The sequence below is a fragment of the Balaenoptera musculus genome, chromosome 20, assembly GCF_009873245.2.
Source record: "Balaenoptera musculus isolate JJ_BM4_2016_0621 chromosome 20, mBalMus1.pri.v3, whole genome shotgun sequence".
Taxonomy (NCBI): domain Eukaryota; kingdom Metazoa; phylum Chordata; class Mammalia; order Artiodactyla; family Balaenopteridae; genus Balaenoptera; species Balaenoptera musculus.
The window spans coordinates 1643321-1669548 of NC_045804.1; the positions used below are offsets into that span (position 1 = coordinate 1643321).

The window sequence follows — 26228 nt, forward strand, 5'->3', positions numbered from 1 at the left end:
TCCACACGTGATACGGAGGCCGTTTTCCATCCTACAAGGAGCAGGACCGCCTCGGTCACGGGTGCCACAGGGCACCAGCGCCCCTTACCATCTGAGAGGCTTATCCACCATTCGCCATTCTCCTCACCAAGGGTCCCCCCCCCTTCAGGATCAGATGACAATATGGGCTGAGCAAGGTCTGACTCCCTCTCACACAAAGATCTCACTCCTGCGCTACCGGCGGGACGGCGGGTGTGGGCTCTGACCTCCGGGACCCTGTGCTCGGTCAACTAGTCTTCCGCTCAGGCCCCCAGGGACCTGGGTCGGGCATCGGCCAAGTGGTCTAGCTGGAGGAGGTGCCCTGAAACAAAGCAAAACCAAACACGCCTCAACCCCAGGGCCTTAACCTCGGCAACAAGGCATCCAAACCAATGCCCTCGCAGCTGGAACACCTTATGGGCTGCCTGTCTTGAATGCAGAAAGAAAAGTAGCAAAACGGCCCAAATCTGACAGGCTCCAAGTTCAAAACTCCAGAAGCTTTGGCCCCGTGAGGGACGCAGTTCGCTCTCTGGTTCTGAGAACTTGGTTCCCGGCCAGGCAAGAAAACTAAAGGAGGAAGAGAGGAACGTGTGTTCCGAATGCTCCACTTTGCAGAATTCCTTCCACATCTCCCACCTCCAGTGCCCGGGAGGCAGCACACGGGTCTGACGCGGGAGGGAACCAAGGCGGCACAGGTCCCCACGGTGGGTGGCGGTTACAGCCTGCTTCTCCGCGCTGGAGATGTGGCTTCCCTCCCAAGTAATGAGCTGCTACAAGTCACATCTCGTATGTACAGCTTGTGCCTCTAGGCCACCTAACGTCCCAAAGCCAGAGACGCTACATGTTCTAAGCCATGAGGCTGAGCACACATTTATCCCCTGGCCCCCATCTCCGCCGGGGACCAGACCCAGAGAGGAAAAGGAGGACAGCAAGAGACACAGCATGGCTGTGGCGAGGCCGGCTTCCGGTTCCCTACACGTGTGATTTTTTTCCTGCGGTGGAGCCTGTGTCCTACTTTTTTCTCCTTACATTCCTCTTCTCAGGCATCGAGTCCTAGCCCTCACACAAGGCAGACTCATTCAGGTCCCTCCGCTATGGAAATGCACTCAGTCCTAACAGCAAGGGATGGGCCACCAGCGGACTCCATCCAGATGGTGAATTTCCTCTTCCAGCCAGAGGCCCTTGGATGTTAATCAACACTGAGCAGCAACTCCTGCAGATTCAATTCTAGCTCCAGGCAGAGATGAGCCACAAAAGGGGGATGGGGAGTAAGGTTGGGAGTGGTCAGGCGCAAGAAGAGATGGGTGCAACCAGGGAGGATGGCACTCACGGGGCATCGGTGGACCAGCCAATACGCCTTCTCCTGGCAATCCAGTGCGTACCTGTCTGCTTTCTTCCTTTCCTTTCCAGCCCTGAAAAGCCAAAAGCCACGTTAAAGGCCAGTAAGGTTTTGCATCTTTTGCTCACTGATGGACCCCCTTCCTGCTGGACCCCATTCCGGACCACTCTCCCAATCTGTCCAAATAATCTGTGCTTTTGCCATAATGAGAATAATGAAAATAGCAAACATTAATATCATACTTATGTGCTAAATACCCAGCTAAATACTTTTATACATATTAACTCGGATCCTCCCAGTGAGCAATTCTCAATTTGCAGTTCAGGGGCTGAAGCAAAGAGAGGTTGAATGTCCCACTGAGGGTCGTGCTGTCACCAGGGGGCAGAGGTGGGACCTGAACCAGGAATCTGGTCCCAGAGTCCAGCTCCCCCTGAGAGCACCAGCGTGAGATGCGATCGTGCCACCATGATCAGACCACCTCCACCAGCGTCTCCACTGGAGTGAGTGTGGATGACGTTCTGGGCCCACCTGGCTTCCGGATCTTTCCCTGCTCTGATAAACAACATAATCAACACCTGAGTCAGGAGGCAACGGCAATGCCAGAGCCTGGGATGGGGAAAACGCGGGCCCTGGGGAGTTCTGGTTTCTCTCTGTCAGTTCCACTCTGTCACTTCAAAGAGTTCGCACCAAGTCAGGGTTTCTCTGAGCCCAGCTGATTACTGTGAAAGGTTATTCACGCTCCCTCTCATCTCCCAGTCTCCCTCTTTCCCATTACAGGTAGGAAATGACAGGGGTGAGGCAGGGCTCATTATCATACCCCATCCAGCGCCATTGCCACGGCGACCTGCGCTCCGCTCGGTGATGCTTGTTTGCCCAGGCAACGCAAGATGACGCACGCGCCCTCCTCGAGACAGAGTCGGCGGATTTATGTGCCAGCTCATGTACTGTGAGTAACATAATATCCAGAGAGCCAGGTGGGTGGAGAGTGCCCTTCCAGTGGGGTGTTTTGCAGCCTCCTCTGGAAATTAACTATAAACACTGTCACTCCAACTTCCCCCTTGCCAACTGAAATGAATTTTCTACTGCATTAACTACCCCGTGTCCTCAGAAAGATGGGCTGCAGATGGCCTGAGGCACTGTGGACTTTCCATAATGCTGGACCACCTTGGCAATAGAGTTGATCGCTAATTTACTGCAATGCCCTTTCTGGCTTTGCTCTTGTGCTCTTGTGTGACAGAGGTTATTGGAGGAGAGTGGTGATGAACGGCGTTCAAGAGAACCAGTAAACGAAGAATTATCTTAGTTTGTCATGTTGTGATCTTTACAGCAACAGTATCCCTTCGTCAATGACACTTTCATTCAATCATGTATTTACTGATCTCCACTATGTTCCAAACACTGGGAGAATTCGGGTGAACCAAATAGACTGTAATGGACTGAACGTTTGCGTCCCCCAAAAACTCATATGTTGAAGCCCTAACTCCCAATGCGACAGTATCTGGAGATGGGGCCTTTAAGAAGGAATTAGGGTTTAGAAGTAATTAGATGAGGTCATTAGGGTGGGGCCGTTATGACAGGATTAGTGCCCTGATAATAGGAGATACCAGAAGAGTCTCTCTGTCTCTCTGTCTGTCCGTCTCTCTCCCCCATGTGAGAGCACAACAAAAAGGCAGCTGTCTGCAAGCTGAGAAGAGAGTCCTCATCAGAAACCAAACCCTGCCAGAACCTTGTACTTCCCCCGCTCCAGACCTGTGAGAAAATAAATGTCTGTTGTTTAAGACACCCAGTCTATGATACTCTGATACGGCAGCCTGAGCAGACTGACACACAGACATATTTCTTGCCCTTCCTTGAGTACCTTTAGGTCTAAACATTCCACAAATAGTCAAGAAATAAATATAAAATTACAAATTGTGTCGTGAGCTGTGAGGACACATTCAGTGTACTATAGTGCAGAATCAGGGATGGCCAGTGTGGTACTTTTTAAATAGTATGTCTACAGTCCTGTGACCCTCCTTCCATTGCCAGGTGGGTCTATGTCTTCCCCCACTGAGACCAGATGGGGTTTGTGGCTGTGTTGACCAACAGAGTATATCACAAACGGCACTGTGTGATTTCTGAGGCTGGGCCATCGAAGGTGGGGCAGCTGCCACCCTCCTCAGTGAAGTATTTGCCCTTGGGGCTTCCAACCACCTGTAGGCAGTGTTATATGCCTGGTGCTGTGAGGAAGCCCAAGGCAGACCTTCCAGCCCTCTGGCTGCAAGCACTTGAGAGGCTCTGATCCACAACTGCCCAGCCCAGCCAAACTCCAGACCCACAGAACACTTTACAGATAATAAAATACTGTTGCCACTCTGAGCCATGGAGTTTCAGGATGATTGTTTGCAGAATAACAGCTAATCAGAAAAGCTTCTTTGATTGGGATTGATATACACACACTACCGTATATAAACTAGATAACTAATAAGGCCCTACTGTACAGCACAGGGAACTCTGCTCAGTACTCTGTAACGACCTGAATGGGAAAAGAACCTAAAAAAGAGTGTACATACGTCTATGTCTAACTGATTCACTTTTCTGTACACCTGAAACCAACACAACATTGTAAGCCAACTATACCCCAATAAAACTTAAACAAAAAAAAAAGAAATAAAAGCTTCTTTGAGCACATGACATTTGAACTGAGGGTTCTCTCTCGAAACGGTGGGACAGGATCCTGTTTGTGTTTCAAAACTGGGGGCATGTGGGAGCAGAGGATGCTGCCACAGTCCAGCTGACAGTGAGGTTGGCTCCAGGGTGATGGAAGCAGACAGCAGTGGACAGGTGTGGCAGAAGAGATTCTGCCAGCGGTACCAGCGAGACTGGATGACTGAACACAGGACACAGGTCGGGGAGAGGTGAATGGGGGTTCGTTGTACTGATACGCGTAACGCTGAAGGGAGAGAAGGCTTGGGGAGCGAGGGGGAAACATTCAAGTATGGACAAGGTCAGGCTGAGGTGTGATGTCAACGTGAGATGTTGAGTTTATAGCTGAGATGCTGAGTCTGGGATTCAGGAGAGAGGTCTGTGTGCAGAGACTCAGGGGAACGAAATGGGTGCCTCATGAGCCAGACTACGTGGCCAACCTGCTTTTGTGGTGAGATCTTGTACTTGTATTAGTTAGGCTTCTCCAGAGAAACAGAAGCAGTAGGAGAATAAACAGAGAGAGCCAGAGACAGAATTTATTTATTTCAAGGAACTCGCTCACACGATTGAGGAGGCCAGCAAGTCCAAACTCTGCAGGACACGCCAGCAGGCTGGAGGAGGACTAGGAAAGAGCTGATGCGGCAACTCAAGTCCAAGCCCCTCTAGAGGCAGAATTGCTTCTTCCTCTGGGAACTTCAGTCTTGTAACGCCTTCAACTGTTTGGATGAGGCCCACCCACATTGCAGGGAGTCATCTGCTTTACTTAAAGTCTATTGATTCAATACTCATCTCATCTAAAAAACACCTTCACAGTGACATCTGAGATGGGTATTGGACCAACTCTCTAGGCACTGTGGCCCAGCCAAGCGGACATATAAAATTAACCATCACAGATCCTAAACCTGAAATCTGAGGCAGCCTTTGAGTGAAGCAACGGAATCAGTGGGGAAAAGCCAGCATCTCAGGAGGAGAGTGGCTTTCAGGAAGCGCTCATCCCAAGGCATCTAGAAGCGAATGGCCAAGGGGCTGCCCCATGATGTGGGCAGCTCAGAACTTTACACTCAGGCCTGAGTGGTGGGGCTCGCGGGCGCCACTGGGGGTACCTCTGTGCTGCAAGGCAGCTCGGGGGTCCACAGTCCTCTGGGTCATGGGCTCATCCTGCTTGGAGCAGAGAGGCAGAGGAAGATAGAGAAGGGTCAGGGGTGGGGCGGGGGCATATCCCAGCCAACTCTGTGTCCCTGGGGCCCGGCCCAGTGCTGGAACCCAGTAGGCACTAAAAACCGCCCACTGAGTGGAATTAACACTAGGCCAGGCTGGACCACGACCTCACCAAGTGACCTTGGCCAAGTATTCTGACCCCTCTAAGCCTCCGTTTCCCCAGCTGCAGATGTGAGGGGCGACAAGAATTACTGCTCCAGGCATTTCCTCGCCCCAGCGTGGGATGAGACAGTGCACGGAACCCACCCAGCGGAGCCTCACACACAAATGCATGTCACAAAAAATTAGCAAACTGCCCCCCTGCCGCTCTGTCTCAAAAATACCCAGGCAGAGGCATGTTCGTGGTGAAAGGGCAGAGCCAGTTCTCCCCATAATGCCCCTCCGCATGAATTAAGGCCTGAGAACAAATTTTCCCCACGTGAGCAATAAAGCCATTCTGCCTTTCGGATTTCTGTTTTTCCCGGATGGCCCTCCTGCATAACAGTGCTCACCACTTGGTATGGTTAATTTTATGGGCCCAGGGGTGCCCAGGTGATTGGTCAACATTATTCTGCGGGTGTCTGTGAGGGTGTCTTTGGATGAGGGTGCTTTTAGTTGAAGACCTGAATAGAACAAAGAGGTTGATCCTCCTGCAAATAAGAGGAAGTGTCTCCTGCCTGGTGGCCTCGAGCTGGGACATCGGTCTCTTCCTGCCTTCAGGCTCCAACCGAAACATCAGCTGGGGGTCCAGCTGGCCGACTGCAGGTACTGAGACGTCTCAGCCTCCACAACTGTGTGACCTAATTCCTTGTAATAAATCTCAATCTCAGTCTCTCTCCTCTCTCTCCCCCCTCCTTCTTCCCCTCCCCCACCTCTTCTCTAGCTAGATCAATACATCGAGATTCTGTTTCTCTGGAGAACCCTGACTCACCCACCACTACTCTTCTTCCAGGGCTGCTTCAGGAGGACAGGGTCTCCACCATCCAGCCCAACCATGTGCCAGCCACTCTAGACCTCCTGGGGTCTGGACCTGCCAGGGTGAGTGAGGCCGGGCCGGCTGGACTCACTGTTCTGGTGATCACTGGTATTGGTCCCCGGATATTCCTGACTCTCCTGCATCTCAGACACACAGGAGGACTGCACACCCCCTGCACCCTCCTTTGAAGCAGGCATAACCACATGAGCTGCCTTGGCTAGTGAATTGTGAGCAGAAGTGACGTGAGTCCTGGAATGGGTGCAAGCATGTCAGGGCCCCAGCTGACCCACGGTGGACACGTGACACAAGCAAAAAATGAGCCTTGTGGTTTCATGCCTCTGATTGCTGGGTGATGTTTGTTACGACAGCCTAACCTCGCCCTGACTGATACACGCTCCCCAACATGTACAGCTGGCCCTTACAGACAAGGCAGGGCCCCCAGGGGGAACTTCAGGTCCAGTTTTGAACCAACAAATGAGGGCGAGCAGTGAGTGGCTCTAACAGGTGACTCTGATGACAGCTCTCCCCTGTTTAAGATCCTTCTATGGCTCCCCACGGCCCTGAGCACAAAACCTTCTCCCGATCTGCTCCTGCTAACACATCCAGCCTCACTTCCGCCAGTTTGGGGCTTTGCACTCTCTGTGCCAGCTCCAAGGGATGGCATCAGGCGGGCACTCCCATGCCCCCAGACTCTGGTTGTCTGCTTAGAGCACCCTCCCTCCCACCTCTCCTCTCCTCTCCTCTCCATCCACCACCACCATCCCTCACCTGGATACACCCTCTGCAGCCTCCAGATTCAATGTTGTTTCTGCAGCTCCTTCTCCAAACCCCGACGTGGGGCTCTCAACTCACTGAGGCATCATGTCCTGTCTGCTTGTCTGTCGGGCTCCCTAGACGATGCCTCTACCTTCCCTATGTCTCACCCAATGTTTAACACATACACACCCAATAAAAGTTAATTTTATTAAAAAGAAACAAAGAAGGAAGGGAGGAGCAAAGACAACCAGGGGACCAACAAGATCTTTGACTCACCGGTACTGCTCTTTGGCCTGCATGATGACAAAGTCCCACTTGTAGTTAATTTTTTTGTTCAAGAAATTATAATCTTCCTAGAGGAGGAAAACAAAATGAGAACACTGAGCCCCACAACCTATGCTGTGTGCAGAGGGCAGGAAGTCCTAAGTCAACAACGACACGCAGCCAAACGGTCTCCCAGCCCAGCTGTGCAAAGGCAGTCATTCAAAGGGTAGCACCGAATTCTCGACAAGCCTTCACAACAGAAGCCACAAGTTGGCTTGGATTTTTTGTTTGTTTGTTTTTGTTTTTGTTTTTAACCCTCGGGTTGGATTTTGTTTTAATAAATGTATCCCAAATCTGATAAGGAAGAGGCGGGTAGCGTGGAGGAGAATATGGGAACTTAATATTCAACAACAGAGCACAACAAATCCACAAAGCTAAGCCCTAACATTGGTGTGATGCTGGCTTTCTAAAAACATGTTTGTAAAAAGCAAAAAAACCCAGCAAGATTGTTGCTTTCTGCCCAGAAATCTAGCCTTTGAGGGTTAGGGTGTGTTCTTTAAGAAATATGACTCATCCTGCCTAAAACAAAAGTCTGCACTCTTGTTTTCCCATCTCAAACTCAAGTTCAAATTTGTCCATCCTGTAATATGCATTATCACACATATTAATTAAGTCCTATTATTTTGGGACAGCAAAAGGAAAGTGGTAGCTACTGTGTGCCCAGTAGTTACTGAGGCAAGGGCTTAAGTTACAGCAGGAGAAACTGAACCTCAACATGGAGGAGAATTTACTTCAGCCGGCTGCTTCTAAATATATGGATGGATGAGGGATGGATGGATGGATGAGGGATGGATGGACGGATGAGGCATAGATGGATGAGGGAGGGATGGAGGGATGGATGGATGAAAGATGGATGGATGGACGGATGAGGCATAGATGGATGAGGGAGGGATGGAGGGATGGAGGGATGGATGGATGGATGGATGAGGGATGGATGGATGGATGAGGGATGGATGGATGGATGAGGGATGGATGGATGAGGGATGGAGGGATGGATGAGGGATGGATGGATGGATGAGGGATGGATGGATGAGGGATGGAGGGATGGATAGATGAGGGATGGATGGATGATGAGGGTACATATGAATCGATTAATGGGGGGAACAGGGGAAAACAACTCAAGACTATATTCCACTCAATTATAAGAACCTATACTTGAAAGCATCTCTATACCTTTTCATATTCTTCTAAAACCCCTTTCTTCTTGATATTTCTCTTGGTCAGATAGATGGCTGGAAAAGAAAACAATGACATTTTCCATCATCATCATATTTCAAAACCCCTCTATGCGTGAGCCTGTTGTGCTCAGCTTAGTGAAGGGGACACTCAGCAGACCCAGTCCCTCCCCTGGGAATCACTCCTAATACAGATGAGAACTGACGTAAAGAACTGACTGTCGTGATGACAGCAAGACAAATGTCACCAAAATGCAGCGAGTAAATAAGCAGCATGGTAAGCCCTCCCCAAGGCATAGGAGGAGGGGCGGAGTTTTACCATAGTCTGTGTCTTCAGCCGGCCACTGCTGGGTGGGCCAGAAATACGGTGTCTACAAGAGAAACCAGGGAACCAGGCTTACACACTGGGTTGTGAACCCCTGGCCCCCAGCCCTGTAGCTTAAAACATAAAGCTGCCTCAGCCCCCTCCACTGTTTCTAAAGATCTGTGAGTATGTGAAGCCAACCAATTATCTTTTCGGATGACACTAACCCCCGTTAACACCCAAGGTCAAGGCCAAGGCTCACCTGAAATCGATAGAGGCTGCTGTCAGGCTTGAGAACGAGGTTCCTGGGGTCTTGCAGGGGGTAAATGTAGCCGTACTTGACAATAAAGTTGCCCAAGTTCTGTGCCTCTGGGGAGAAGCGGTTGAGACAAGGAAGCTAAGAGCGGGGGGCCAAGGGCAGAAGCTCACAACCCCGCCCCCGCATAGCACCCCAAACTCAGGGCAGGTACCCCCATCCTAACAGCACTTCAGCCAAGAAGTGGGGACAGTGGTTCCTGAACTTAGCTGTGGACAGGTATCATATGGGTAGCCAAGGCTAAAAGGAGGGTCCCCCAGCCCAACCCCCGAATGACAACTCAGTAAGTCTGGAGGGGAGTCAGTGACCCCAGTGTTGACAGTGCCACAGGTCATCCACTGCAGGCGTCTGGGGTGACGGAGGGGGAAATCCTGGAGGAGCACCGCTGGGCCCTTTGGGTCTGGAGAAGTCCAGAGGAGCAGGGAGAGAACGTCTTCATCCCGAGAGGGGCAGGAAGGGGAGGCTGTGTTTATGGTCAACTTCTACCCCAAGCTCAACTCTGCCTGCACCCTGGGTCCAGACCCTCGGCTCCTCCCCACTTCCCTTCAACTCCCACCCGCCTCCAGTCTGCTCAGAAACACAGTCTTGGTTCTGGATTTGCACCGATTAAAGGAAAACTGTCCTGGTTCATTCTCAGAGGCACCAATGAGAGCAGGTGTCTTTCTACCACCAAGAGAGAATCCCAGCCCTCCCATCCTGCAGGCCCAGGGACCCAACCCACATCCCGTCCCACAGCTCAGCCTCCCAGGAGGCTTCCTCCCCAACCTCCCTCCCTCTATGAGAGACCAGACCCTCGTTGTACCAACAGCCTTTTCGCTAGTGGCAAGTCAGGTCCCCGAGTCTTTCTGCTCCAATCCATCCTTCAGACTGCTGCCTAACATCCCAGCTTAAATCTGATTACTGTACACACCGCCACGCTGCAAAACCCTCCACGGGTTACACTGCCTCTCTCCCAGATAAAATTTGGAATCCAAGAATGTACCACGTGCACCCCATCCGTCCACTGCCCTCCACACCCAGCTGAAGTCACTACTCCCCATTTCCCCTGTTACCGCTCCATTCCTCGTTCATTCCATGTTTACGACTTTGCTAATTTCCCCGCTGGTAAGACAGACCCTCTGAGCTTCCCTCCAGGATTCACAGGCAACACTTGTTTCGAGACCAAGGGTACGTATGCATCACCCCCTCCAGGAAGTCTTTCTTGATTACCCATGAAGTTCTCATCTCTCCAGTTAAAATGTCAATTTCTCAGAGACGCGGGCTGAGCCCCTGTTTAGCTTCTACTCTCCAGAGATGCCCCCAGGGTGACGCGCATACAGCAGCCCTTGGTCTAGGAGGAAAAGACGAGCTCTCACCCAGACTGGAGACCCACAGCCGCTGGGTGATCCACTGGAGAACATCACTCCCTGCAAAGCAGAAGCATTTGGCCACCGTCAGAGCCTCCCCGACCTCCACGCCCTCCTCCACACGGTTGCCCAACTGGCCTCCTCCCTGTTCAGCCGTGACCTCATCCTTCCGCTCAAAACCTTCAGGGATGCCCCTCCACCCCTCCCCCCAACAAAGTTCAGCCCGAACCCTGCAGCCCATAATTCAGGGCCGTCCATGATCCGACTCCGGCCAGATTTCCAGCCTAACATCCCCTACACCCTTCAGGCTTCACCTCTCTTGTGATACTTATTCTCTTTCCTTACAATAATTGGTGCCTGGACTGTCATTCACCGAGTAGGAAGTAAACAGACTAAGACTTAACAATGAAAAAAAAAAAAAAAAACAGACCCAAAGCAAGCTGTCCGTGGAACTCTGGATGAAGCCCGGACCCAGGGGAGTAAATCAGAGCCAGGGATGGGAGGGGAAAGGGGTGCACCAAGGGCAGGGCTGGTTCTCCCACACCCCCAAGTTCCCAGGCAGAACTCTGAGGGGTCAGAGAATTCTAAATCCAAACCTGGCTTTCCAGGTCGTTGTAAAGACGCTTTTGTCAAAGCAGGAAGATGAGACACTTTTTTAGGAACACTTTGTGGGTTGATTTACAACTTCAGACCATGGAATGCGGGCTCCGTGTGCCCTCTCGCCCTGGGCCCTGCGAGGCCGAGGGGCTGGCCTGGGAACAACATAGACTGCAGGCCGGCGTGGAAGAAATCGGGGGAGGCACACGGGGACAAGATCAGGAGGGAAGGTGCACCCCACCGTCCCCCACAAGTGTTCAGATCGACCTAAGGGCCAAGGCAGGCCGGGTCCCACCAAGTCCAGAGCTGATGCAGGACCCCAGGGAAGCTGCGGCCTCCTCCTCGGCCCGGGCCCTCTGGCCCCGTCGGCAGAACACACGCTCCTTGTAGGAGGCGGGCAGGATCATCTCGGGAGGAAGGTGCACCCCAACTCCGACGTCATCTTGCAAATGCCAACAACCATATTCTCCAGCCACCCCGGCCTGCTTTCCAGAGGCCGAGCTGGGTCCCCTGCCTGCGTGGAAACCGGCCCACGAGACACACCAAGGAAGAGGGTCAGGGTCTGAAACCCCACTGCCTTGTCCTTGTAGCTGGACTGTCGCAAAGGACACTTCCTTGCTTTGCTTGGAGGCGGCGAAGGGGCGTTTCTTCTGACGCCCGCAGGGGGGTGGGAGGGCTTAGGGCCCCTCCTCCCCCCTCTCTGGGCTGAAGGAGCTGCCCGCAGTGTGGCTGAGGGTGGACCCCCTGTAACTGCCCTTCCTGCGCACACCCTGGGCCACAGACATCCAGCCAACAGCTCTCCACGCCCACGTGCCCCCCGCGACGGCTTTCAGAGGGTCCCCTGTGGCTCCTGGCTTTAGTCAGCGCTTTGCTTATTCAAAAGCAAAATTCTTCACCTAAACCCCTACTTAAAAATCCCAGGACTGGGTGTTTTAGACTTTCCACCCCAAGTCTCTAGACGGTGGTGTGCAGACCAGGAAAGAGAGCCCCCGGCGGAGAGCAGACGGCTTAGCGCTCCCCACCAAGGGGCTGAAGGTTTTCTCGTCCACTTGACTGCTTCCTGAACTAGATGGAATGAGATTACGGGGGTCCCGGTGTGTCCACCACGCCATCTGTGCTGACAGCACCACAGGCTGCTCAGCGCCCCCGTCGGCCACCGTCGTCCCCTTAAGCCCTGAGTCACCTGCCCTCTGAGGAGGCGGGTGGCACTGATGCAGTTTGCTTTGATTAGTGCCGACACTGCAGGACAGGGCTCCTCCTGGGTTCCAACCGCAGCTGGGATTCACCCGAGTAGGAGGAACAAGGCAGAACATGGCTGGGTGGGCAGCCCCCGACCCAATCCAGGAAACCAGGGGCCCCACGTGCCAGGAAGGAAAGCAGCTCACAAACCCGGACGGGGATGGGAGCACGGACGCTGGAGCGGTGTAGCTGGGCTCAAGCCCACGCTCAGCCCTGGATGCGTTTAGTGACCTGGGGACAAGATGCTGGAACTCTGCATCTCCGTGTCCCCGGCTGTAAGAAAGGGCTGGGGGGGTCACATCTCTCCCTACGCTCATCGTGGGTGACAGCGCGGGACACTGCCAGCTATGGGGCCCGTGGAGCATCACTGAGCACCGGCCACGTGTACACGAGAGCCTTGTCTGGTTCCTGCAGGCATCCCCTGGGGCAGGGATCACTACTTCTGCTTGTAAAATGAGGAAATGGAGACTAGGGCTACACAGCAAAAAAAGAAAAAGAAAAGGCACCCAAAGGATTCAATCCCAGGGTGCCTGACTCAACGTCAGCGCCCTTTGGACAGTTCGAGACCAGGATTGATTCATGCACTCGATAAACTTTTATTAAACTTCCACCCTGACCCCCAGCTGCACTAAGCACAGGGGTTACTCAGATGAGCTAGACGAGCTCTCTCCCCTCGAGGGTTGCCCAATCCAGTGGAGAATTCAAGCCAGAATTCATGACGACCAGGAGCCAAGAGGGGGTGGGGTCAGGGGTCAGAGACAGCCTGCAAAGTCTTGGGGCGCCCAGGCTCCTCTGGGTCCTAGTCTTTCCCAAGTCTAGACCATTGGAGTTTTCTTTTCTTCTGTTAGCTAGCCTGTCGCATGCCAATCCATTCCTCTACTGCTCCCACCAGCCAGAACTGGCCTTCTGTCACTCACACTCAGGGAACCCAAGAGACGCTGTGCTGGCTGGGACATGCCTCCTTCCGGCCGGCTTGCCTCTGCAGAGACCCCAGTACCTTGAGCGACAAATACTCAGGTCATGGGTGAGGTCAAGAGCGAGGGCTCACAGGGAACTCAGCACAGCGGCGAGTCCCAGGCACGTGCTCTGAGAAGCTGCCCCCCTCTGCCAACAACACGACTTGGTGGGAAAGGGACTCTTTACTGCAAAACCAAAATCACAAAACAAACGCAACGCATAGATCAAAATGCATTCTTATTTGGGGGTCCAGCCCCTTCTGCCGATATCCTGAAATGACGCCCTTTATCCCACCCCCAGAGAAAGGAGACTAAGGTGCCCTGCCCTTGGGGGAGTCAAGAAGGGTCTGAATGTGAATTAGAAGACAGGGAAGGATGGAGAAAACAAAGGCCAATTCTTTTTATTTTTTTGCTAAATAGTGTTTTTTCTGCTACTTGATTTTATTAAAACAAATCAAACAAGACAATCAAATAAAAAACAACAGTAAAGGTTTGTAAAATGACCTCCTGAGTAGGAGGAATGGCTTCACAAGGTGACCTACTGGATTCTTTTCTCTTTCCTTTCTGACTCCTTGCCCAGAGGAACCTGTGGTGCATGAATCGGCAAGTAAGCAGTAAGTATATTCGGCTTTGTGGGCCACATTATGGTCTCTGCACAGCCATTTAACTCTGCCATTGCAGAGTAAAAGCTGCCACAGACAATACATAAATGGGGGCGTGTATCTGTTCCAATAAAACTTTATTCACAGATACAGAACACGGGGCGCATTTGGCCCACGAGCTATAGTTTGCCAACCTCTGTGTACGGTCTGTTCCAGGCCAAGACCAAATCACCAGATACATTACCCGTCATGGCGTGAGGGACGCTGATGACCGTGACCTTCTGGTTCTGCACTCTGACCCCCATCTCTGGGTCCTGCATGTCCTTGACGAGGGCTTCAATCTGCAAGACAGAACCGCCAAAGCTGGCTAAGCAGAACCATCTCGAAGGCTGAGTGAGGCCCTTCTGGCAGCACCGAGGGAGCAAAAGATGCAAAGCGGAACGCGGGGCACGTATAAACAGGAGCCCACCGCCTAGATGGGCACCACGCAGCTGTCGGGCAGCCAGAACTAAACGCGTGCATCAGAGGCACAAACACCCGCCCAGGTGTGAGAGCTTGTACGGATTCATTCCGACAAGGAGATGCTGCAGAGGCTTTTAGGAGAAGATGGGACCTGGCAGAAAACGGGTTTTGCTGGATAGAAAGTGAGAGAGCTACAAGGCACGGGAGAACGACAGCGCCCCGGGTGGGAGCGGGACCGGGGGAGGGCAGGGGCCGGGTCTCAGGGGGCCTCAGATGTCCCCCCCACAGAGCGTGGGCTCTGTCCCAGCAGCTCTGGCTGGGGAGCAGCGCCATCGGGCCCGCATCTGGAAACGTGGCCCACACCTGAGAGAGGCGCATCGAAGCATGAAGAAACCCGCCCCAACAGAGAAAAGCAGGGGCCTGTTCAACACTATTGCGATCGTCCGGGCACAAGATGATGGGGCTTCCACCCCTCCCACTTCCGCCCCTCGGCCTGTCCTCAGCAGGGCAGCCCGTGTGAGACTTTCAATTATTTTAGGCTGTATCTCTCCTCCGCTTGAAACCCCGCAAGGGCCATTCCACTCAGTCAGGGGCCAAGTTCTCCTACTGGTCTACATGGCTGGGACCACTTCCCCCCGACTCTCCCCCTAATAGGCTCAGGAGCCACCCCCAGCTGCAACCTCGGACTCCCCCCCGGCATTCCTATAGCACTCACCTTCCAACGTATGAAATAATCTACCCGCTGATCATAACGTTTGCCATGTGTCTCCCTCGCTCCTAGAAAGTAAGGTCTTCAAGAGCAAATCTTTTTTTTTTTTTTTTTAATTTTTTGACCGCGCTGCACAGCATGTGGGTTCTTAGTTCCCTGACCAGGGATCAAACCTGCGTCCCCTGCAGCGGAAGCACAGAATCTTGACCAGTGGACCGCCAGGGAGGTTCCGAGGGCAAATCTTTTGTCTGTTGCTGTTTGCTGCTGTATTCTGACTGCCTGGAACAGCGCCCAGCACACGGACAGTACCCAGTAAACAGCCGGCGCATGAATTAATAAATAAATAAAGGCGGGGGCAGAGAAGGTGAAAAGAAGGCATGGCTTTTAGAGCCCTCGTTCTGACTCTAATTACCTAGAATTAACTGCACGTGCAAGTGACTGACTGGATCAGTCAGGGTGGCAGAGAATAACGGCAAAGTTTATAACTTATACGATCCGAGTTGCCAGTTACCAAAATAGAAGTTTCAAAAGGAGGAGCACTTTGAGAGAGCAAACACTTCGGCTTTTGGAATGCTGACTGTGAAGGGCTGCTGAGATAGCCACAACATCTGGAAGGCGATTGGAAACGAATGTCCCAACTTCAAAGGACACGACGGTCAGAGATATGAACTCGATTCACGAACATCGACGCGAGAGTTGACACCAGAGAGAATCCATGAACCATCGGAGGAAGCTGGAAGTGCAGGAAGACACCCACAAGGACAGCCCTGATTGTCTTTAGAGTATTTTTTTAACACTGATGAATACAAAATATTTTTCCACTTGAAAAAATTAATGGCAGTAAACTTAACTGAAGGATATTTTAAAACAAACCGGATGGGTTGGCACAATTGCAAAAAGACACCCAAGTGCTTCTCTGGTCAATGCTGATGACAGGCATCAACAAAGCCTCACATGCAGACGCTTCAAAGTTCATGCTCCTCCAGGAAACTCCTCGTGCGGGGGAAATCGTGCACACCCCCAGCCCCCCAGGTGCTTGCAAACGATCAGTCCGTCATTCAACAAACAGGCAGCCGTGGTGGACTCAGGGAACCAAAGAGAAAGAGATCTGGTCCCTGAGCTTAAGGAGTTCACTGTCTAGTGCAAGGATATTACAGGACGACACGGGAAGTACAGTGACCAGGGTGAGGCCACGGTGTCCTGAGAACACACCTGTGCCAGGAGGTGGCCGGGAGGGGCACTCCTGGAGTGGTCGTAAAAAGACGAACAGGAATTAGGAGGCAGAAAGGGCAAAGGATGGCAGGCAAGGACCCTAAGGCTCAGTGAGCAGCAAAAGCAAAAACACAGAATACGAACAAGTAGGTGGAAACAAAGACCTCTCCTGTCCTCCTCCGGCTGGAAACCCTCTCCTGAGGTCAGGGCAGCTGCGCACGGCTGGACAGATGCTCGTGGAGGGTCGCCCCTCAAACCCAACCTGCCCACGTCCCAACCACGACCCAAAGCAAAACGGCTCACTGAGCCACCGCTTCCCCAGTTTAACTAGCTTGGTTACATGACCCTTATTCTCCTGCGGCTTCATAAAATAACTCATCCTCACACTGTACAGCCCTTTACAACTTCCAAAGTCCTTTTAGAGTTTGCGTGTGCTGGTGGCCCAGAGAAAAGGAACCCAAGATTCTCATGACCTCAAGGTTCTCTCCTACCGGCAGGAGTCCGCTCAATCTCTCTGAATTCCCTTCCTCTACCATAAAGTGACAGTATATTCGCGACTGATAGCGTTTTGTTACCTCTTAGAATCTAAGTAATTGTGTAAAACTGTTTTGTAAGGACAGATATATAAAGATATATAAGCATAAAGATATATACTTTATAAGGAGAGATATTTGTTAGTGTTTGTGGGGTAGAATCATTAACATCAGTAGTGTTCGTATAATCAGTGCATCTTTAAAATTTTGCACGCAGAGCTGTCTTTAGATGCCTGGGAATAAAAACCCCGCTCCACCAATCATCCAAATATAGGTATTTATTGAGCATGTATTAGGTGCCCAGCCCTGGCAGGGGCGTTGGTAAAAGACAGCCTCCCAGTCCTCAGAGAGTCGGGAAGATATTGGTATGAAGATAAACAAATGAACTAAGACAAACACTAGGGATCTGCGTGCGAAGAAAGTTCAGTTCAAATCCCCCTCCAATGAGGAGGCGAGATAAATCACTAAACTTCACTAAGACTCATCCTCTGTAAAGCAGAGATGAGCACAGTACCTACATCAGCAGACGGATGTTGTGAAGATCAAAGGAGATGAAGCACTGAAAGCACCTAATACCATGCTACGCACAAAGAATTTATTAGACAGCAACTGCAGACTGAATTGTGCACCAAAAAATAGGGAAAGCAGTGATGGGAGTAAGAGCCAGGAGAAGAAGAGGATGGCTGAGATGATCCCCAAAAATCACACGCAGAGAGTGAGAAGGATTTTCCCAGCCGGCCGCTGTACTGAAAAGGAGGGACGGTGTGAGGGGCCCCGCGCCGCTTGACGCAGGAAAGTGAACGGCTGAATTTGGAACCCTCGGGCACGGCTGGAGGGAATGCAAAATGTATGCAGGTTCCTCCCAAAATTAAAAATAGAGCTGAGACAGGCTGGGACCTGGGGCCCTTTGCTGCAGTGCCCACACCTGGACACACGTCGCCTCAAGCAACAGAATACAAAGAAACTATAAGGGACGAAAAATGATTGCGCGCATGCACAGTTGGGGCAAATTCTGGACAAAAAGATACAAAAAAGGCCAAAAAAACCCAACTGCCACTTCCGAAGAGCCGGGAGCAAAAGCAGGGTCCTGTGCAGGCCCCCTGCGCTCAACACCACCTAAGGGGCGGGCAGACCACCTCAGCCACCCCTCCTGCCAGACCCCCACGACAGCACGGATGAACCTGAAGGACGTTATGCTAAGTGAATAAGCCAGTCTCGGAAGGACTGCACGATTCCACTACCTAAAATCGGCTAATTCACAGAACCAGTGGAAGGGCAGTTGCCAGGGCCTGGGGGAGGGGGAGACGGGGAGATGCAATCACTGGGCATAAGGTTACAGTCAAGAAGATGAAGTAAGTTCTAGAAACCTGCCCTGCAATATTGTTTCTATAATTAACAACATTGTGAATTATACACTTAAAAAAATGTAGGAGGGTAGTTTCTTGTGTGACGTGTTCTCACCACAATAAAACAGAATTTTTTTTTAAAAGAGAGAGAGAGAGAGAGATGGCCAGGCTGCGCTGGAGGTGAAAGGTCACGCGGGGAGCCCTGAACTGGAGACACTCCACCCGCCACCCCGGAGGCTGGTAGGCCCCCCACGTCCCCAGGGCGGGAGGAGGGGGGACACAGGACGTCCTAGGTCAGCGCCGAGGGCTGGGAGGTCCTATTTCCACCTGCTGCTAAACCAGCACCGGCAGCAGAACCACAATCCTGAGAAGCGGCCGAGGTCAGGGCCAAGGTCACGGCCGCTCCGGGCCCAGAGCCGGCCCCTCAGCCGCCCGCGGGACCGGCCGGGGCCCAGGGGCGCCCGGGGCTCCTCGTGCAAGACCCACCGTGAGCTCGTCCGCACAGACGCGCTCTCGGCTCGCGGGATCCTTCTGGAACGGAAATGATGCGTTTCCGCTCCACTTGGAGCTGCAGTGCTTGGCCTCCTGCAAGGTCGGGGCCTGGGGGCGTCTCGGGCCACGGGGGCACCGAGTGGCTCCCAGCGGAGAAGGGGGCACGGGGACACCCCAGGAGGTGCCCGGAGGGCGGCTGCTTCCCCCATGGGCGGCAGGGGTCACCTTTTCTGGAGTCTGTTTTTCTAACTGAAGCACAGTTGATTTACAGTGCTGGGCCAGTCTCTGCTGTACAGCAAAGCGACTCAGTTACACACATACAGACATTCTTTTTTATACATATCCTCTCCCATTATGGTTTTCTGGAATTCTTGACTGACCGTGAGCCTCGGATTCACCTGCTCCTGCCAGAAGTGCCCACCATTCTGACGTGAGAGCCCGGGACGCCCCCTTGCCCACGGTAACTGCCAGAGGAACGTCCACATTTGCTCCAAAACGTTTATCAGCTGAAACAGCAGCATTTCATGCAGTCAGGGCGCCCATATATTGGAGAAGAAATAGAAACCCCCGTTATGAGTTAGAAACCTGAGCTTCTCCGATAGAAAGTCAGGGGATTTGATTCCTTCTCTCCGCATTAGAGGAAAAAAAAATCTAGTTATAAAGAGTTTGAAAATAACCTTCAGAGGAGGAGTAATGAGAGTTATTTTAAAAACACAATGAGGGGAGTCAGATTTCTTTCTGGCAGGTGTGTCACCTTCACAGAAGAGAAGGGCTGGGGGAGCAGGGCGCATCACAGGGGCCTCGAGAACATTCTGAGGGAGTTCGGCCCATTGGGGTTTGGATCCATTTTCCTCAGAACTTTCCTTGTATCAGTTCCTCTGAGGGGTCTCCCCAGGCACCCAACAAGGAAACCATGGGACTCTGGCTGGTGGTCCCGTCTCTGAGAGACTCTGTTATGGGCTGGACGGCGTCCACCCCTCAAATTCATAGGTTGGGGTCCTAACCCCCCAGGACCTCAGAATGTGACTGGATTGGGAGAGAGGGTCCTTGACAAGGTAACTGAGTGAAAAGGAGGTCACTAGGGCGGCCCTGTGACAGTGTGACTGGTGTCCTTTGAAGAAGAGGAGATGAGGACACAGACACCACGAGCACGTGGGGACACGGGGAGAAGACGGCATCTGCAGGCCACGGAGAGAGGCCGCCGGAAAGCACGCCGCCCACACCTTGCCTGGGCCCTGCGGTGCTCTGCTGTGGCGGCCCCACCCAGTCATACAGGCTCTGGGCTCCAGCTCTGCTTCCAGCAGAAAAGCCCCTCTGCCCATCCCAGACAGCGGACAACCCGAGTTGTGTCCCCAGGTCCCCAGAGGGTGAGGAGCCCTTGCCTGTCTGCTCCCAACTGCTGCCAATTCTCACGCCCTCCTCCTTGTGCCTGGTGGGCATCCCTCCAGAGACGGGGAGGGACGGCCACCCCGGCCCCAAACGTCAGGCCCCCTCCAGTCTCCCAGACTCAGCTTCCCGCGATCCTGGGCCGCACGAGGACAGCGGGGTAACCGGGCGGTGCTGAACCCCGGGTGACCCCGAGCTGGGGGCGGGATGGGGGCGTCGGATGCCACGTGTCTCCGCGCGACTGCAGGCGTGTCACCAAGCGGCAGGAACAACGGCTCCGAAGGCCTCAACGTCCCACCTTCCACGCCCACGCCGCTCCTGGCTGTCACTCCCTGTGCGAGATCTCGGGCTGGGATTTTCCTTTGAGCCGGAGAAGGTTCCCCGGGGGATGATAATAATCAGTACTTTTCTGTACAGGGAGGGAGCAAGTGACCCAGAACCACGGGGTTGTCTGGCAAACAGAAGAGGCTCCCACTAAGGAGCCTGTCCGCCCAGAGGCCAGCGGACCCCTGGGCCATCTCACCCCGAAGCCTTTCGGACCCTCGGGGGCACCACACACACTCCGGTCGGTGCTTAGGCCACCCCAGCCAGAAGCCCAGGAAGCACCCTCCGTGACCCCAGCCAGCTTCTGCGGACCCTGCTTTTGTTTCTGACCTGTCTCCTAACAGGCCTCTGTGGAACGTCTGACCTCCCTCCTGGACTATCAGTCTCGGCACACCCGGCCTCTGTGGAACGTCTCAGCTCCCTCCTGGACCGTCAGGCTCGGCCCAACTGGCCTCTGCCTTGGGCCTGGCAGGTCCCCAGCCTCCAGGGCGCCCTCCAGTGGTGGTGCTGTTGACATTTGGGGCCGGCTGTCCTGTGCACCGTAGGTGTCTAGCAGCGTTCCTGCCTCTTCCCTCCAGCTGCCAGGGGTAGCCCCCTCCCCAGCTGGGACAACCCCAGATGTCGCCAAATGTCCTGGGGCTTTCCTCTGGGCTGTACATTCAAATCACCTGGGAAGCTCTTCTGTATTTGATTTTATACATATGCATATATATATATATATATATGCACCGCACAGCATGCGGGATCTTAGTTCACTGACCAGGGATGGAAACTTTGCCCCCTGCAGTGGAAGTGCGGAGTCTTAGCCACTGGACCACCAGGGAAGTCCATGGGAAGCTTTTCTTTGAAAACACCAATGTTTCGGGACTTCCTTGGTGGCCCAGTGGTTAAGACTCCACACTCCCAATGCAGGGGGTTCGATTCCTGGTCAGGGAACTAGAGCCCGCATGCCGCAACTAAGACCCGGTGCGGCCAAATAAATAAATAAATATATTTTTTTAAAAACCAGTGTTTGGACTCCATCTGACTTAACTACTTAATTATCTCCTAAGTAAATCAGAAACTCTAAGGATGGTGACCTGATAACAATGTTTTTTAAAGTGCAGCCAGGGTAGAGAAGCACTCCTACCCTTTAATCAGAATCATCTTTCTAACATGGGAACCAACTCGTTTTATTCGTCCCCGATTTTAAAACGTCAAATGGCTTCTCAGCGAACACAGAAAGCGTCAAACCCCCGGCTGGACGTGCGAAGCCCCCAGTTCTGGAGCCTCCTTCACTACCAGCCTTTCCATCACCAAATTCCTGCCCACCCCTGCCCCCCAGCCAGCTACCCCAACCCCTGAAGACTCTCCCACGGCACAGCGCTATTCCACACTTCCGAGCTTTGCACTCCCCCAAATGCCACTCATCTTCCCATCCTCCTGGCAAAAAAAAAACACCTACTAATTTTTCACACCTCCACTCAGTTACAAGCCCCCCTGTGAAGGCTGCTGGTCCCCACCCCAGACGGCACCGACCACTCCCTGCTTTGTGTTTTATATACGTGCATCTCCTCTAACGACGTCTCCCACGACCTACAGAACATTCTTCTCGCTTATACAGCGGTCCTTCTCTATTAGACCCTAAGCTCCAGGAGGAAGGGGCCGTGTCCTAATCCCACAGTGTCCCCAGCATCAGGCACGGCGCCCAGCACAGACGCGCATGACCCTGTGCACGTGTTGAATGAAAGAATGATACAAGCGAAAGATCCGTGCTCTGCCCGGGTCTCCTCACTTTTGCTTCCACACCCCCTCGCCCTGCAGCAAAAGGAGATGCGGGATGCCACACAGGAAAGCAAAGCAGTCGAGGCTTCTCCATGAGGCACCAAGACAGTCGGTCCTGAGGCGCATCCCAAGGGCAGCAGCTGCTCCTGGCTGGTATGGAGATCCGGACATCACGGGGGAGGGGGAGATGGGGGGGGACGGGCCAGCACTAGGACAGGAGCCCACAGGAGCCACGGGAGGTGGTCCATCGTGCGTCATCCCACACACACACACACACACAGACACACATAGACACACACAGACACACACACAGACACACACACACAGACACACACACACACACAGACACACACAGGCACGCACACACATACACACACAGACACACACAGACACACACACACAGACACACACACACAGACACACACAGACACACACACACAGACACACACACAGACACACACACAGACACACACAGACACACACACAGACACACACACAGACACAGACACACACACAGACACACACACACAGACACACGCACACACGCACACACGCACATGCACTCAGCACACGCCGTTCCCCTGCCTAGAACAGCCTTCTTTCTCTCCGCCTAGAACCCCCATTTATCCTTCAGTTCTCAGCTCCGCGTCCGCCAGGCACCTTCGGTCAGGCCTTCCCACGGCCTCTCCTGCACCCAACATCACAGGAAAGCTTACAGCACTGGATCACACTTGGCGACAACCTGTGTTTTTCCTGGTTCCACCACTTAGCGGCTACGACTGGGGCGAGTGACCTCACCTCTCTGAGCTTCCTGCTCTGTAAAATGCTGATGATAAGTCTGTCTCATGGAACAGACGAGAACACGCATGTACGGCTCCCACTGGGGACACAGCCTACTTCAAAAATATCCATTGAGTGGTGGGTGACAGTTGCACCCAAGTCCACATTCCTTAGGTCTGGGTCCTTCTCTGAAGGCTGGGCACCTCGTTCAGCTGCTTCACGGTTGAGGGCCCCCTGGCACAGGCTCTTGAGACCTGCTCTGTGATCTGACCAAGGACCTCAGAAGACACAGACAGACGGGGGTCTCCCCCCATCCAACAAGGCAAAGGGAAAGAGCAGCGCTAAGGTGCAGGCAGGGTCTGCAGGGCAGAGGGGGTGGGGAGAGCCGGCCGTCACAGGGGAGGGGCCCCTGAGCTGGGCCTGGGAGTGGGGGGGACGGGGGCTCAGCCGGTGAGAAGGGGCAGAAGGGCTTTCCCAGTGGAGGAATCTGAGGCTTGAAGGGCACAGGGTTCCTGGAAAGACAAGGAGGTCGTTGAGGCCAGAGGCCCCTTGAGTGAGGGGGGCTGCTCTGTTCTGTGTCCCTGCAGGGCAGGTGCGGGAGGCCGGTGGGAGGTCAAGCCAGAGGGGTGGCTGGGAGCAGGATCCTCAGTGGCCGGGCTGGGAAGGCTGGACGTCACCCTGTGCACGTGGGAAACCAGCGGAGGGTTTCAGGTCGAGGGGATCCGCATCAGTTTGGGAAAGAAACCCAACATGCTGATGAATGGTATTGTGGAGGCTGGCAGGTGGGGTGGAAGACAGGAGGCTGGGGTGTAAAAGACAAGGCAGGGGTAGAGGACAGGAGGCTGGGCTGGAAAAGAGGAGGCAGGGGTGGAGGACGGGAGGCTGGGGTGGAAAAGAGGAGGCAGGGGTGGAGGATGGGAGGCTGGGCTGGAAAAGAGGAGGCTGGGGTGGAAGATGGGAGGCTGGGATGGAGGATGAGAGGCTGGGGTGGAAAAGAGGAGGCTGGGTGGAAAAGAGGAGGCGGGGTGGAGGATGGGAGGCTGGGTTAGAAAAGAGAAGGCAGGGGTGGAACACAGGAGGCTGGGGTGGAGGACGGGAGGCTGGGGTGGAGGACAGGAGGCTGGGGTGGAAATGAGGAGACAGGGGTGGAGGACGGGAGGCTGGGGTGGAGGACGGAAGGCTGGGGTGGAAAAGAGGAGGCAGGGGTGGAGGACGGGAGACTGGGGTGGAAAAGAGGAGGCAGGGGTAGAGGATGGGAGGCTGGGTTGGAAAAGAGAAGGCAGGGGTGGAAGACAGGAGGCTGGGGTGGAGGACGGGAGGCTGGGGTGGAGGACGGGAGGCTGGGGTGGAAATGAGGAGACAGGGGTGGAGGACGGGAGGCTGGGGTGGAGGACGGAAGGCTGGGGTGGAAAAGAGGAGGCAGGGGTGGAGGACGGGAGGCTGGGGTGGAAATGAGGAGACAGGGGTGGAGGACGGGAGGCTGGGGTGGAGGACGGAAGGCTGGGGTGGAGGACGAGAGGCTGGGGTGGAGGACGGGAGACTGGGGTGGAAAAGAGGAGGCAGGGGTAGAGGACGGGAGGCTGGGGTGGAAAAGAGGAGGCAGGGGTGGAGGAGGATGGGCTGGAGACCAAGACACCAGTCAGAAGGCCCAGGTAAAGACAGGAATGTCGACCACATAACAGTCATGATGAAACACAATGTCTGAGGTTCAAAAACAAACAGCATGTCTCCAGACAATTGCTCTCAGAGCCTCAGCGCCAGAGCTGCCCTGTCTGGGAGAAGAAGGCAGTCCTGGGGAATCCTGGAAGATGACTGACGGCTCTCAGAGATCCAGTCTGGGCAGTTTTCTCTGATTTTAGGAGCTGGTGTCTGCAGTAGAGGCTCTCAGGGTTCTTTCCCAGCGAGACCACACTCCGGCTCTGTTTTATATCCTCACACCTCTACCACCTGGAATACGCACAAGCCTATTGAAGCAGGTGGACCGAGGGTGACCAACTGTCCCAGGGTGCCCAGGACTGTCCAGGTTTTAGCGTTGAAAGTCTTAGACAAATCAGGACAGTTTGGACTACGCCAATTTGCTGAGCTCCAAGGGCTCAGGGCAGGGCTCTTACTGTCACAAAGCATTCAGCTAATTCTATTCAAGACAAGCCTAAGACGGTGGACACCACACTGTGAAAAGTGGCTGCAAATGGGAGGAAGGGCGGGCAAGTGACCCAGGACCTAATCCTCTGCTGACCTATTCTGATACTGGTCACCTCAAAAGCCCAGAACAAAACGAGCCATTTCATCCCCAAATACATCACCCCACAAGGTGCGTTCCACCCCGCACAAGTCCCCAGTATGGACACCCCCTGTGCCCAGCCACTTGCTCTGAGAAAGCCTTTGCATGGGGAGGGTCCTGACTTCCTCTGGGCACAGAGAGACCTGAGATGCACAAATACACACACTTGAATAAGGAATCTAGGGGCGCTGCAAGTGGGGTGTCCCTTTAGCCTGCAAATCACACCGTTTTCACGGTCTACGTGTACACACGTAGTACACACTCACCACACACACGCGCTTTAAAATACTGCAGTGTTGAATCAGAAAAACAGCAAACATGTTAATTTAACATCTGGGAGCCTCTAACAGTATCAGGAGGCTGTCTCAAATCTGACCCAGCCTGGCTGAACTGCCTTCCCGCCTGCTCTCCCAAGTAACAGGTTGTTTTCAGACTCCAGCCGGCAATCGCCCTCGGCTGCAGATTCTCCACTATAACCAGGTAACAAGGAAACCTAACCATTAGAGTCTTGAAAAGACGTACAGACAGAAACACAAGGCAAGTAAGTCACTTAATGACATCAAGCGGCACTAATCGACCTCAAGGGCTGCCCCCCGCCCCTCCCCGCATCCCCGCCGGCACTTCCCGGAGTTGGTCCCCGCGCCCCTCCCGGGCCCAGGTGATGGGACCGCGCTCACCTTCCGCAGAAATGCCATCCTCGGCCTGTACTGCTGGCCTTGGTGTCGGACTGTCATCCTGGACCCTGGCGGACGCGGAACCTGGACACAACCGGAGGGGAGAGGAAGCCCCCGGAGAGCGCGCCGGCGTCCCCGTGCGCGGGCGGGGTGGTGCGGCCTGCGGCGCCCCCGGGAAGCTGCCCGAATCCGCGCCGGCCAATCAGCGCGCCGCGCCGCGGGCCGGGCGTGCTCCGCGCCGGCGCCCACCTGCCGCCAGGGGGCGGTGTCGGGCTCGGCCGGGGCCCGCGGAGCCGCAGGTGAGCCCCGCGCGCCCGGGACCCGCGTGGGAGGCTCTGTGGCCGAGGGCGAGCCCTTAAGGAGGATGGGACTTCGGTTAGGAAGGGCGACAAGGCACGGGAAAGGAGGGGAAGGGATAGATTCGGCGTTTGGGAT

General features: G+C 54.0%; 1 protein-coding gene across 1 annotated transcript in view; it reads right to left on the minus strand.

Moving 5' to 3' along the window:
- Positions 1 to 25875, minus strand: part of RGS9 (regulator of G protein signaling 9) — a 66040-nt gene extending 40165 nt beyond the window's left edge. The window contains exons 1-8 of the mRNA XM_036837854.1: positions 25797 to 25875; positions 14075 to 14171; positions 10446 to 10496; positions 9037 to 9143; positions 8790 to 8841; positions 8469 to 8527; positions 7248 to 7324; positions 1349 to 1430 (exon numbers count right to left, since the gene is read on the minus strand). Of these exons, the coding sequence (XP_036693749.1) occupies positions 1349 to 1430; positions 7248 to 7324; positions 8469 to 8527; positions 8790 to 8841; positions 9037 to 9143; positions 10446 to 10496; positions 14075 to 14171; positions 25797 to 25853 (582 nt within the window). The 5' untranslated portion in view covers positions 25854 to 25875. The remainder of the gene's footprint in view (positions 1 to 1348; positions 1431 to 7247; positions 7325 to 8468; positions 8528 to 8789; positions 8842 to 9036; positions 9144 to 10445; positions 10497 to 14074; positions 14172 to 25796) is intronic.
- Between the last annotated feature and the right edge of the window lie 353 nt (positions 25876 to 26228).